Source organism: Aedes aegypti, chromosome 2 (assembly GCF_002204515.2).
Source record: "Aedes aegypti strain LVP_AGWG chromosome 2, AaegL5.0 Primary Assembly, whole genome shotgun sequence".
In the NCBI taxonomy this organism is placed as follows: Eukaryota; Metazoa; Arthropoda; class Insecta; order Diptera; family Culicidae; genus Aedes; species Aedes aegypti.
This window is the reverse complement of record NC_035108.1, coordinates 355,314,378-355,328,293: the sequence shown is the minus strand read 5'-3', so window position 1 is coordinate 355,328,293 and position 13,916 is coordinate 355,314,378. Positions and strand designations below refer to the sequence as shown.

The window sequence follows — 13,916 nt, the reverse complement described above, 5'->3', positions numbered from 1 at the left end:
GGCATCTGAAGTTTAGGGGTGCAAGCGAAGAAATATGCTTGGACAGATCTGCTTTTGGTTGCTTGCCAAGTGGGTTGTGCCAAGCTGGGTTTTGAAAATAATTTTCCGATTATGTTTGCTGCTTTGTGGTAATTCTAGTGTGAAATTGGGGTAAAAAGCTAAACTAAGAATGATGGAAGCAGTTTAAAAATTGCAGGACTAGTAGCAGGTCTGCTTTTAATGCAGGATTGTTCTTTGAATTTATACAGAAATTTCTTCTCGAATACTGTCAAGGACACCTCCAGTCATCTCTCCAGGAATTTCTCTACAGATTTACTCCAATTCTCTCAGAAACTTGTCCAGAAATTCCCCCACGAACTTTTCAAGGGAGGAAGTAGTTCTTTTCTCCAGTATTTGTTCTTCAACGCTACCACTTCAGTTTGAGTGCAATTTTGCCCCCTTGCTCTGTAGTAAATGAACGGATGCAAAAGGGCTTATTTGACATAGATGTTATCTTTAAGCCTTCTGTTAATTGATTTCTTGTGCATTTGAAACTAAAATAAAATGATATGAACAATTTCAATTAAAAACAGCTCAACCACAGGTGCTACATCAAAATAAACTTAATGATTTCTCCCTCAAAAATTGTCAGATTTTGTGATGAAATATGCATGCATCTAGAATTCAAAAAATATTTTAGATTCCGATTTCGCAATTCGTTTCTTAAAACCACGTCACTAGCATCCAGGATCATGGATGGAAATCTAGTTATCATGACAAAATCCATGATGCCTCGCGTTGTGCGATCATAGCAACAACGATTCACTTTTTGTCAAGTTATCACAACAAACTACCGTTTTGATTCATATTACGGACAGCTACAAATTCCGGACACTCTCGTTTGTATGGGAAACATTTCACACGAAATGTTTCAATTTTCGCCGCCCAAAAGTTCTCATTTTCGAGGCTCGTTTTATTAGGTTTTTTCCATAAATATATTTTAAAATGTATAATGCCCAACTACCTTAGACGTTTCTTAATTGGTTGAACTATTTCAATTGATGATTTGACTGTTCCATTAATGATTATCATGAGCTGTCCGTAATTCGAATCAAAGCGTCCGGAATATGAGGCAAAAGTGAGGGAGCGTCCAGAATAAGAATCATGAAAAGGCCACATGTTTTGATTTATTTAAAATTATTCAAGTTGCGGATGCGTATTCTTTACCTACCATCCGAAAGTTAAGGGCTTCCGACGCTCAATAACGCTAAAAAATCATACAGAATGATTTATTTTGTATGGTCCAAGCTGGGTTATACTTCACTGAGGCCTTAAGTGTCCGTAATATGAATCAAAACGGTACGCTCCGCGAATAATGCATCATGTTGCACGTGTGCAAGCGATTAACTGTTCGCGAATAAAAATTTAATCAATTTGGGGATTTTTCCACCTTTACTTAATGATCTACCTCCATATATGCTGTTTGTGATTCTAAAACCAATCGAACATTGGATGAGTGATAAATAATAGCGCGAATGCGGCATGATTCAAGTTGATCGCTACTTGTAACAATATCCTTTGTCCCACGACAAACAGTGCATCTGATGCTTCATATATCGGCTCTACGCGCGCGTAATGAGGTGTTGAAATCATGCTGCTGCGAGAGTAATGGCCCTCTTAGATTATTCCAATTCTATGTTGTTGATCGCTAGAGACGATTTTTTTCCATCCTTGTCCAGGATATTGAACTTATCATTATTCTTTGTTGGAGATGATGTGCTGTTTAATCCACGTACTTATCTGCATTTTTGGGCAGCAGATGCTGGCATGTCCCTGTTTCGGCTGATTCGTCTTCAATTCCGAGTTCCAATAATAGAGCTGTACAATTTCCTGCATAAAAATGCAATAGTTGCATCGTAGCCGTAGATTGGCATCATCGCCGGATCTGCTGCAAATCATGCGTGGTCGATAAATTCGCTTGTTTTTCTCCTGCGGGAAGAACATTCCTGGATATGAAACAATATTCACGGATCAATTAAACGTTATTTTTACCTGGTTTATCTGGTATCGCACTTCTGGCTGCGCGTTACATTGCCGAAATTAGCCATAATTACAACTTATTGTACTAAAAACTACATTATTATTAAAAACTAAAGAAAATTATAGAAGGGCTTAATTGACAATGCGTTTGACAAACAGGCTCGGTAACAGGCGAAATTAAACACAATAAAAACAAAAAGGCCAGGCAAGCGAGCAAAATTGAATTTTGATCTGTCAATAGCCGATACATGATAAGGGCGATGATTTTGAAAAGGCGTGATCATAATTTTTCCAGTTTTTTAAGTGGGAAAATCAATGTTAGTAATTACACTGATTAGTGACATAGTCAACCATTCAAAATCAAAGATTTTGGAGTGATTTTTGAAATAATAGCCTTTTTTATTAATTATTTTTTGGATCGAAACTTCCCACGTCATTTTCTCGATTTCATATCACTGTTAGTTTCGCCCAATTTAAAAAAAAAAGTTCACAGATTTATCAAACAATTTTTGGAGGTGTTTCTAAAGGAATATTAGATTAAGACGAATCACTGGAGTATATTTGTAGGAATCTCTGAATAAATTGTTGGTTGAAATTTGATAGACATACTGAGCAACAATTTTGGAGGGAATCCTAAGACATCAGAAAAAAATGCTTGAATTTTTCAGATGTACAGAAATATCTTGGGCCTCATGAAATCGGTAGAAGAAACACCGGATGAATTCATGAGGGACTTAGAAATTTTTGGAAGAATCTTCAAATGACTTCATGCGTTGGAATCTCTGGAGCAATTTGTAGGGTTATCCTCAGAAAATAAATCCCAGTTGAATGCTATCGACTGAAGGAACTGGCAGTGATCTGTTGTTGGCGTTGTAGCTTTTGATTTCTACAGTCAGTAATAACAGATCACTGCTTATGAACCAATTTTATCTAAATTTTGATTATTCGGCAGTGGGATTTTTTGAAAGCTACAAAGCTCATATTTGGCCACAATATGTGTCGTATTGAAATGCTTCTTCTTGCAAAGTTTCAGACAATTCGGCCGAGAAAAACCCCTCATGCCAAAGTGGAAGTGCCCAAGTAGCTCTGCACCCTATTCTTAAGATATTTCTTCAGAGATATTTCTTCTCATGGTAGTTTTTCTGGAAATCAGTCATAAATTAACTATGAGTTCTATCAATAAATCGTCCATTGAACTATTTTTTGGAGAACTTAAATGAAATGCACCCATAGATTTCTACAAAAGATTTTCAGAGATATCTCTGCGAACAATTCTAAAAAATTTATCAGTTTTTTTTTTCCAGATTGTTGTTATGGCATGCTTTCTTGGAATCAATGCCAAAAACTACTCTAAGGATCTATGAATTGCTTTGAAATCACCAAACCTACTAAAGAGATTTTTAACATAGACTTCTATGAAAGCTTCTTCAACACAGAACAAACCAAATCCTCAGGAGCTCTTTTTGTAATTCTTTTAGGCATTATTTAGAAAAATCTTTCAGAGTTTCATCTAGAGACTCCTACATATGTTTTCTTAAGAATTTTTTAAGGGGTTCCTTCTACAAATTCAGGAACTCCTGTAAGGATTTGTCCATAAATTTGTCTAAGAATACCCGGTGTAGAAATTTGAGGAATCCAAAGAGTAATATTTTGAAAAATTTCTTTTGAATGATGAATTCTTCGTTGTGTTCCTAAAGATATTCGTTGATAAATGACAATCTTCTGAAGTAATGTTCATTGTATTTTTGTTTGAATATATGAAAATATCTTGAGAATATATAAGAGTACTTCCAAGGGGTATCCTAGGTTAATTTGCTGGAGAATTATGTGATATGTGAGATTTTTAGATAAACTTTGCTATGATTCCTGGAGAAGATCATAATATAACACTGACTTTTTGAGAAGTCCTTTACAGAGCTTCTAAGAAAATTCCTAGATTAATTCCTTGGAAAAATCTCTGAAGAAATCATAGAGAATTGTCCGTTTTAATTGTTGCAGGAATCGCTTTAGATAGTTTTTATGCATTGACTGGAGTATTCCCTTTATTTATCAGAGGAGATAATGTATACACTACCCGATAGGGTGCGGCTTATTTTTTGAAATGTCTCAACATAAAAAAATCGTGTGCTCTTCTGAATTCAAATCACATAAAAAGATAAACCTCAAATATTGAGCCAAAAATATCAAGGGGGCGCAAGCGACTTGAGGATTAATTTTCAAGTTATGAAGTACGACATTCAGTGCAGTCGTCATAACTTTTTTATTTTCTTACCACTTTTAAAGCTCTTAGCACCATTCTTTTCAAAATTAAATTATGTTTGCAGAATATAAAATTTGTTTTAAATCAAAACTAGTCTTAAGGTGAAGATAAATCGAAGCCAAACCTCAAATTTTCAAGAGCACGGATCTGGAGAACCGAATATCCATTTGAGCTGAAAACTTAATCGATTGCTGGTGAAGACCAAGTTAAGTTTTCACCTCATATGGATGTTCGGTTCTCCAGATTTGTGCTCTTGAAAATTTGAGGTTTGACTTCGATTCATCTTCACCTTAATTAAAAGTAGTTTTCACCATTTTTTTTCCTATTTTTACTAAAAAAAACTTTTTTGTTTGACCATAACTTTATGAATACTAAACCGATTCTTAATCTTTTTTCATGCTTTTTAAGCAAATTTAGTAGGTTATAAATTGGAGGTACAACAAATTAATTTAAAAATTTTTTTGACTTACTTATTTAACAAAAACTGCCAAAAACATGAATTTTCAAAGGAAAATATTATATTTTTCAAATTTCTGTCAGTTAATCGTTAATAATTAAGCTGAAACTGGGGTTTCTTATTTTTTAAACCTTTTAAACGGCTTTAGGATCAATTTTTCATAAATTTTACAACAAAAATAATTTTTGAAATAAAAAAATGTTTGCATTTTTCAACTTTAAATTAGAACAAGATGCTCCACAAACTTTTGTTAAACAGTAAAAATGTAATTTCCGGCAAAAAAAAAATCAACAATTTAAAAAAGAAATGAAATTTTTCATTAAACAATCATGTTTTTGGGTAGTTTTTCTTAACCCCTCTACCGACAGCTTCATTTTTTACCGCAAAATAAATATTCAAATCGTTATAACTTTTTTGTTTTTCAATATTTTTGCACAATTTTTTCACAAGTTCTCAAAAAAAACTCTTCTTACTTAAGAATACATGTCGATATTAAGCTACTCTGAAAAAATCATACAAATCAATTACGAATTCTTGGAGATATCTGAAAATTACGAAATGATGTTTTTTGAAGTTTTCAAGATCTTTATTTGGCCAGCGTAGTAGCAGAATTGTTATTTTCAGTTCGTAGAATTCCTGCTTTACAACAAGCAGAGAAAAGAAAATGAGGATCAAAATCATCCCATAACATTTCCCCGACGGACTCCAGAATACCATTTCTCCGAATGAACCATTATCCCGAAATATCTTGTCACGAAAAATTCAAAATGACGATTCGAGTAATGAACACCAAATCTTTTATGGAATGACATGTTGAGGTTTAGCGCGTCTGCTACTTGATTTTCATTTGAATTACTGTTTCTGTAAACAAAGATTTATCCTTCTGTTAATCATAAGGTACCGCGGGGCAAGTGGGTAAATGGGGTAAGTGAAAATAATTTGCATATTTTACTAAACATGTGAATTAACGTATCAAACTCATGCGTAAACCTTCGAGGCCATTCAGAACATTATGATAGGTAAGAGATTCCTGAGATTTTTCAACCATTATTGCATAAAAGAGCGAAAGATTGTTAACCTGTCAAATATAACTTCGTAACAATTTGGCGGCTTGCAATCTTATTTTAATATTTTCAGCGAAAAAAAATTGCGGAAAATAATTTTCTGTACCACCTCTAAGTTGTCCCCTCTGACAGTTTTAAACTGCAATAAAAAAAGTTTTAGAATTTATTCGACGTAGACCTAAAAATAACTAAATTGAAACACCGTCGATTTTCTAATCACGTGGGGCAAGTGAAAAGTTTCTCTTTAGAGATTGAATTTGTGTTTTCTCTTTAGGTAGCTATAAGTATACAAGGTTCGCAATTATCATAGAACAATAGAACGTGCTGATAATTCAAGAAACACTATACTCAAAGCGTTAAATACTTTTATAATGGCCAAATCATGGAAATTCTCTAAAAAAAGGTTGCCAAATATTACGATATTAATATGTATACTTCGGACAGCCGATTAAAAGGAAGACGTTGATTGAAAAGTTCTAATATAAAAGAACGCATGTGAATCTCGTGGAATATCTATGTAAAGCTAGTTCAAAATATAAAAAATGGGGTATAGGTGTATCCACATAAAAAAGTTTCTAAACACTTTATTGAAGGATTCCATTTTAATTCTCCCGATGAGTTATCCGACGTCATATCCAATTTTCTTAACAAATAACGAGCGGTGTAAATTCTACAGAGTAGAAATGCAATTGCTGTCCCATGAACTAACATTGGAAATGTTGCAGTTATAATGTTGTCGAATCATTCCAACAAACATAACTGAGCAGAAGAAAATTCAAGTAACAAGAATAAAATTTTCTTTGTTTACATGTTACTTATGTTATTGTTCATTAGGACGCCCTAACAAATGTTAAAGGTTATTGAAATCGTGAATATAACTGTTAGTTTTTGAATTTATTGTTCAAAACGATAAGCTTTTCACTTACCCCACTTTTGGGGCAAGTGAAAAGTAAGGAGACGTTTTTCAAAAAGTTTTTCTGAACTTTTTTCTTCAATTTTACATAAAAATAAATTTCAGCATACTGCTTATATTTGGTGAGAGTCAATCTAAAAAATATACACGACCTCATTTGTTATAATTTAAATCCTCTAAGATTTTAAGAATCCCAACTATGCGAAATCCATTACCCACTTGCCCCACGGTACCTTAAGCCATTCTTTAAGGGTCAAGTAAGTACCTATTCTGAAATAAGTTAGCCCTACTCTGTACGACAGTGACTGTAGACGAGTCGCATTTATCGGCTCGACTTCTCCAACAGTACAGAGCTGGTGTTCCTCAAGGCAGCATTTTGGGACCAATATTATACAATATATTCACATCTTGCTTACCTGGATTACTTCAGGGTTCAATGATATTTAGAAAGATACTGAAATAAATAAAAAAAATGCCAGAATTCTTGAAGTGCATTACTAATTTTCGGGCAAAGTCGCATTCAGGGAACTGATTTTTTGGGTAATTTGTAATTCGGGGTAATGGTTTTAAGGATGATGTGTCATACGGAGTGATGTTGCATTCGAGATAATAGTTTTCGGGGAGATGGTTTCCCGAATACCATTACCCCGAAAATGGTATTCAGGGAAGTGTTGTACAACTGATAGCTGAAATAAATTTGTGATTTCCAATCTGGAGAATTTCTGGTTTATAGAACAAAGAAAATAAGGATCAAAATGCTGCTTTCTTTCCATTAATGAATAACCATATCCAAGTTTTAATTGCTTGCCATCACCATAACTTTAATTGCGCTTAGAAGCATTGGTCATCATCGTCAAATAACATCACATCCGAGTCCTGTTTCTTTCTCACGCACGGAGCTGCTGCTCGATCCAATCGACGTAATGGGAAACTCCGGCAAACACGGTCGGACGACGTGGCGATCCACATGGAACGGCTCCCCACGACACGACACCGACCTGGATCACATCTTCGCCGGACTGCTTCACCAACGGGCCACCGGAATCAGCCGAGCAGGCCGACTTGGAGCCATCGATCGGGCCAGCACAGACATTACTCTTCGCTAGAGCACTGTCGTTGTCCCACAGGGCGTTACATTGTTCGTAGTCTACCAGCGGAAGCACGACTTTCTGCAAAGTTAGCGGTTCGTCAGTAACTCGTCTCCAATCAAATCAACTACCGAACTTACCCTCAGTTTGTCAGGATAGTCCGGGAACACCGTCGTCGATACGGATCCCCATCCACTCAGAGTAACATCGCCATCGAATTGTTCCAACTGCTTGGGCAGCTTAACGGCCTTCACCTTATCGTTCAATTCGAAGGGTTTGTCCACACGAATGACGGCAATGTCATCGGGACTGACTCCCCCTTGATAGTCCTCGTGGACGATGAACTCCGCAACCAAGCGACGCTGTTCGGATCCTTCCGCAACGGCCACATCATGTTCAGCGGCAACCACTTCGATGAACCCGGTATTGGAGTATGCGGTCTTGCAGTGAGCAGCCGTCAGGACGAAGTTTTCGTTCAACACCGAAGCTCCGCAGAAGTGCATGGTCTCCGTTTGTCCATCGTTGAAGTTCCACTGCAGCGAGATTTGGTAGGGAAATTCGTGCGCTTCGGCCTCATCGCCACCGACGATCTTGTGGGCTGTAAATAAGGGGTTTCTAAGTTGTTAAGGCTAATGGATTTTCTGAGGATTGACTTACTGGCTCTGGAGGAAGCGAGTGCCAAACTGGCAACGAGCAGGAAAGCTACCGTGAGTTTGAAAGCCATCGATTACTATTCGATGCAGGACTGAAGAGGTAGAGTGTATTCTCCGCTGGGTTTATATAGCAAAAACTTCATCGTTACACTAATCCACCGATCCAACAATCGTTATCACATGGATCGAAGCAATCCACTCAAGTGATTGCACATTTCAGCACTTGATGCTCCGAGAATAGTAAATTCCCATCAAGTATTTGGAAAACACCTTGTAAACATTGTACTTTTTTGCGGTTATTCCATGGGTTATTCCGTGAAGTAATCCGTAATTTAGCTCCTGTTATGAGTTCAATTTTCTTTATGTTCGTATGATTTACGGCTTCTTCTCCTAAAAAGGTGCCATGCGATGTGGTTTGTTCGTTGGTAGAATTAAAGCATTCTTGATGCATGGGAGCTTAACGTAGAAGGAGGGACATTTGTGATATGAGCAATATGACGAAAATTGTGAACAAAAGATGGAACATTGAACTTTTACAGGTTATTGTCGACATGTGTCGTTCGTGACCACCTACCAGAAAAGAGTTTTAGTGGTTCAATTCAATCTTCCCAATACAAATCATCAAATTCTAATGAAGGCATAAAAAATCTATGAAAATGTAGGTACCGTAATCCGGGGTAACATTGATCATTTTTAAGAATATTTCCTAAAAATTTCATTTGAAAATGCATATGTTACAAGTTTCATCTTTTTAAAACAAGTACCGACACCCATTGCTCGTGTCTGTATACTTTATTTTGTTTTCTGAAAGTTCAAGGCATGTCTAAAAAATGTTTTAATTGATTTGGGGAACATTGATCACCTATGAAATCAACGTTCGGTAATATTGAAAATATCATTACTTACTGAAACCATGGTCCCTGAAGCAGAAAATGGAGGCCAAATTCTCACAAGTCATTTACTTCTTGAGTTATAAGGTACAGTGGGGGAAGTGTATCAGTGGGGTAAGTAAGATCATTTGTCATTATAAAGCATAAATACTTGAATATGTTGAATGTTTTCGCACCATTGCTTCGTTTTAGGTTATATTCTTACGCCCACACTGATACTATTGCAAAACTGATACTACACATACACTAACACAAGCAAACATGTTAGCTGCAAAAAGTATTTAATTTGAAAATTGTTTTCCATCAATCAAAAACCCATTGCATCTTTGTCTAAAATCGAATTCTATTATTTTTTTCGACACATGGTGAGCATTTCAGTTCTAATTGAATGAATCACAATGAAAAATATGTCATTTTTATAAATAAATACAAATATATTTGACATGGTACACTTACCCCTACTTTTTAATGGGGTGGGGTAAGTGGATCAACAATAATTATTATTTATTGGCAGACAACTTACGGGAATTTTAATAAGCTTTAATATCCGCAAATGTTGTTTTCCTTGATTTTGTTCCATTCCCAGCTTGAATTTATCAAATTGACCATAAAAAATTTGAATTAATCCACCTAAAAGTTTTTTTTAACCTTTCTGGTATAAAAAAAATATAAAAAGAATAATAATTTCAAAATTTACATGAAACTTTTCATGGTTTATCTAAGCTGAGTTATAAAAGAGCAAAATATACTAATTTTCCAATCGAAAGCATAGTATCGTACCTTATTTGACCATATAAATTGTTCTAGACAGATGATACATATATATTCAGAAATTAAATAGGAAGATTTCAGTTTGTTATTCAAAAGTAAATGTAACTAATATTTTTAAACGAAGAGTGTTTTTCGCAAATATCGTTAGGAATAATCCTACAATACTTCTGTATAACTTATGCGTATGAATCGATGAATTTTCTCCAATTTTTTCTAGTTACAATGTTCTTTTTTTGTTCAAATTAGTATAAACTAATATATACATACTTTTTATTATATTTTGATTAAATAACGATACTTTTTAATTTTACAGTTTTGAAATGTAACATTACTAGCACTAATAACAAGAACGAGGGTAATATTATTCTTATTAAACATAACCACACTACATTTGTTTCGAGACCAGATTTTTTTTTAATGGTGATCCACTTACCCCACCATGGTGGGGCAAGTGGATCATTTGGCGCAAATTTTCAAGTCTCTCATACTCAATACATAACAATCAGAAAAATCGAGATAAATGACGATTTGAAGTATAATAGTGCCTTATTTGTTATCCACAAAAAAAAGTTTGAGTTACATAATTAACGTTAGCTGGACATAACAATGAAGTTACCTATTGATTTTTCTGTATCCACTTACCCCACGGTACCTTATTGAAAAAAAAACTTTGAATTGTGGAATATGCCTAAAGCTAGACAATTTGTGAATTGTGCTTTACTGAAAATATTTATGAAAGTTTTGTCAACGGAATCGTTTTCTGTGATGTCATTCTTAGTAAAAATCGCCTTTCTCTTGCTCATATAGTTTTCATAACTCATGTAAGACATGATTCTTTGATAGTGTAATCCATAATTATGAAAATCATTGTTTCCAAAAGTTTGAAAACCTTATTGTTAATTAGGTCATGAATAGAAGAACGAGAAACACCATTCATGCATTGAAAATATTTATCGATAAATAGTCATCAGAGCTTTCTACGGAGAGGGTCATTGCGATCAATTTTACCGCGCTGATCAATGTTATCCCGGATTGCGGTAATGACTTTCTAAGGTGATTATAAAACGAAGCCAAACTTTGAATTTTCAAGTGCACAAGACTGGAGAATCTGATAACAGTTCGCGTTGAAAACCAATCAAATTGCTTGCTTGCTGGTGGTGACTAATGGGATAATTTTTTTTAACGCGAAGCGCTGTTTGGTTCTCAAGTCTTGTGCTCTTGAAAATTTGAGGTGTGGCTTCGTTCTATAATCATCCTAATGCATCACGACAATATCGCCTATGCAGTCATATGTTCTTCTTCTACTTCTTGGCTTTACGTCCTCAGTGGGGCAAAGTTACGAACTGAGAGTTTTCTTTAACAAAGTTACAATTTTCGCATTCGTGTGGCAGGTACGATGATACTCTATGCCCAGTGAAGTGAAGGAAATTTTTATTACGAAAAGATCCTGGACCGACCGGTAATTGAACCCTGACACCTTCAGCATGGCTTTACCCATCTCAATGAATCAGAAATGTTTACAATACAGGTTTTTTTTAGGAAATTGCATTAGCAGTTTTAAAAACTTTAAAAAATTTAAGGTTTGCAAAGTTTTAAAAACATTGGATTTGAGAAAAATTTCAAGGTTGTCGGTAAACTATCTAACGAGTATTTCAACGTTTCCTCCATTCCGATTATATGACTTGTCCATTTATATCCAAATGCGTTAGCGTCACCAGGCATTTAGCCGCATCGTGCCGCTTCAGGCCGGCAAAATTTTCGTGAGGAATGTTTTTCGACTGCGCCACTGGGCCTTGCATGCTAGTCCGTTGTCTAATGTGGTGCTTCCTTCAAAGGGCAAAATGCCCACTGGAAGCATTAACGTGTCGGTGTCTTAAAAAAAAACATTGATCAGCGGTGTAAGATTGATCGGAATGGCCCTCCTCTTAAAAAGCTCGAATCAACATTTATTGAGCTTGAGCTTGATTAGCCGCCCGTGGTTGCTACTCCAGCATTGCCAGATCACCTGCACTTACACAAGGAACCAACCAGATGACAGCTGGGGATTAACAGGCAACCTCAGTGTATAAGTGCTGGTGATCTTCTATTTTTAGGCAACAATGGTGCCTGCCACGTCAGAATGCAGACCAATGAGGGGAAGGGGAAGGAATTGATGATGCATTCAACTGACTCCCACGGTTGACCGTATATACCACTGCTTCAACGCCAGTCCATGCGGGAATGGCGAAAGGTGGGGTAATTTTTATGGCAAAGAGGCTTGCTGGTTTGGTTAGCAGACTGCCTATGTATCAGGCGTAAAGGAAGGCATGCTAAAATGATGAACGAATGGAAGCGTAGGGAAACGGTTTATTTCTGTCCATCTCGGGTTCTAGCAAATGCTATGAACTGTGATAGATAACATCAACTGTGATATATTAAGAGTGGTAGGTAGAAGCAAGTGAAAGATACAACTACAAAGTACGAGGAAAAAGACGGGCCTGGGATTGTACCCATGACCTTCTGCTTATGAAGCAGAAGCGGTAGCCATTAGACCACCAACCCGTTCTCAGCTCGAATCAACATTTATTGATGGGACATTTTCAATGCATGAATGGTGCTTCTCTTTCTTGTATTCATAAGCTAATAGAAAATAGGATTTTTTAGTAAATTAAGCTGTGTTTATGCGTATATTTTTCAACTTTTCGAGATAATGATTTACATAATCATGGATGATCGATGACTTATGTCTCACATAAGTTTTTCAACCGATATAAGCAAGAAAATGCGGTTGTTACTAAAAATGGCATCGCCGCAAACGATTCCGCTATCAAAACTTGTAAATATTATAAACTAGTGGTCCCGGCAAACTTTGTCTTGCCATCAAGTAGGATGTTGAAAAACGTCATGAAACGACCCGTACAAAATTAGAGTTCCGTTTACTCTCACTTTTTCCGACTTTTCAGTTCAAAACCCGGTGCTTTTTATAGACATAAACACGTCGGAACACTTTGGGATCATAACTATGGAAGAATTTTCAAAATTCGATAGCCCATTCTCAAGCCATTTCGTGACATACGAACACCACTCCATTTTTATTTATATAGATTACTATAAAGAAAGCAGATTTTCCTTAGGAAATTGCCTACCTTTAGGCGTATTACGCGGTTCAAGATATTTTTGATTGAACATAACTCAAAAAGTAAAGTACTTTTAAGATGTTGGACTTTTTCGCCTTTAGGGGCTTTGATATAAGGAAATGGTATGGTGCAGTAGCGCAACCAGGGTTTGGCTCTAGGGGGGGTTGGACGGTAAAAAGGGAGTCAAACTAGAAAAAATTGGATAAGTTAACATTTACGAAGAACGCAACAACATTTAGAAATATCAGTTTCTTTCGTTCGCTCTAGGCATGCCTTTTTGTATGAACTTTCACCTCTAGTTGAAGAAAGTCTCTAGTACCTGGTATAATTTTCTAAAATTTTCCAAAATACGCCTGTCGGTATGAAAGAAGCTTCGTTTTCTACAAGATATTTTATTCTTTATAAAAAATAGCATAGATTTCACTTTTCAGATATGAATGGTTAAAAAAAGTTCACCTGGAATTTAAACATTCTGATAACGATTAAAATCTCCATCCATTGTGGTTTTCTTGAAAGTTCCAAAACTGTACCTTTACTTATAGTTTTATTTGCATGCACATACATTAGAGTGACAGCGTTAAATCACTCTTCGTCTATTTTATTCCTTATACACGTTTTCAAGTTTTTCAACGATGAGAATGATCTTTCAGCATTTGTATGGTCGAAGGAAAATCTGCATTGAAAA

General features: G+C 35.7%; 2 protein-coding genes across 4 annotated transcripts in view; one reads left to right on the top strand and one right to left on the bottom strand.

The window, feature by feature from the left end:
* The window catches only part of LOC5563771 (tyrosine-protein kinase Btk29A), a 417,823-nt gene that overhangs the window by 55,030 nt on the left and 348,877 nt on the right, over positions 1–13,916 (top strand). The window lies entirely within an intron of this gene.
* On the bottom strand, positions 7,504–8,573 carry LOC5576966 (trypsin-1). The gene is made up of 3 exons (XM_001663011.2): positions 8,459–8,573; positions 7,942–8,399; positions 7,504–7,882 (listed from the first exon to the last, which is right to left on the bottom strand). Exons 1-3 carry the CDS (start codon positions 8,523–8,525, stop codon positions 7,601–7,603), a joined length of 807 nt encoding a protein of 268 aa, XP_001663061.2. The 5' UTR covers positions 8,526–8,573; the 3' UTR covers positions 7,504–7,600.

Coding starts and splice junctions, on each gene's coding strand:
- LOC5576966 (XM_001663011.2), bottom strand. CDS start 8,525: ATGGCTTTCAAACTCACGGTAGCTTTCCTGCTCGTTGCCAGTTTGGCA. Junction 8,400..8,458: donor ACTCGCTTCCTCCAGAGCCA/GTAAGTCAATCC, acceptor CCTTATTTACAG/CCCACAAGATCGTCGGTGGC. Junction 7,883..7,941: donor ACTATCCTGACAAACTGAGG/GTAAGTTCGGTA, acceptor CTAACTTTGCAG/AAAGTCGTGCTTCCGCTGGT.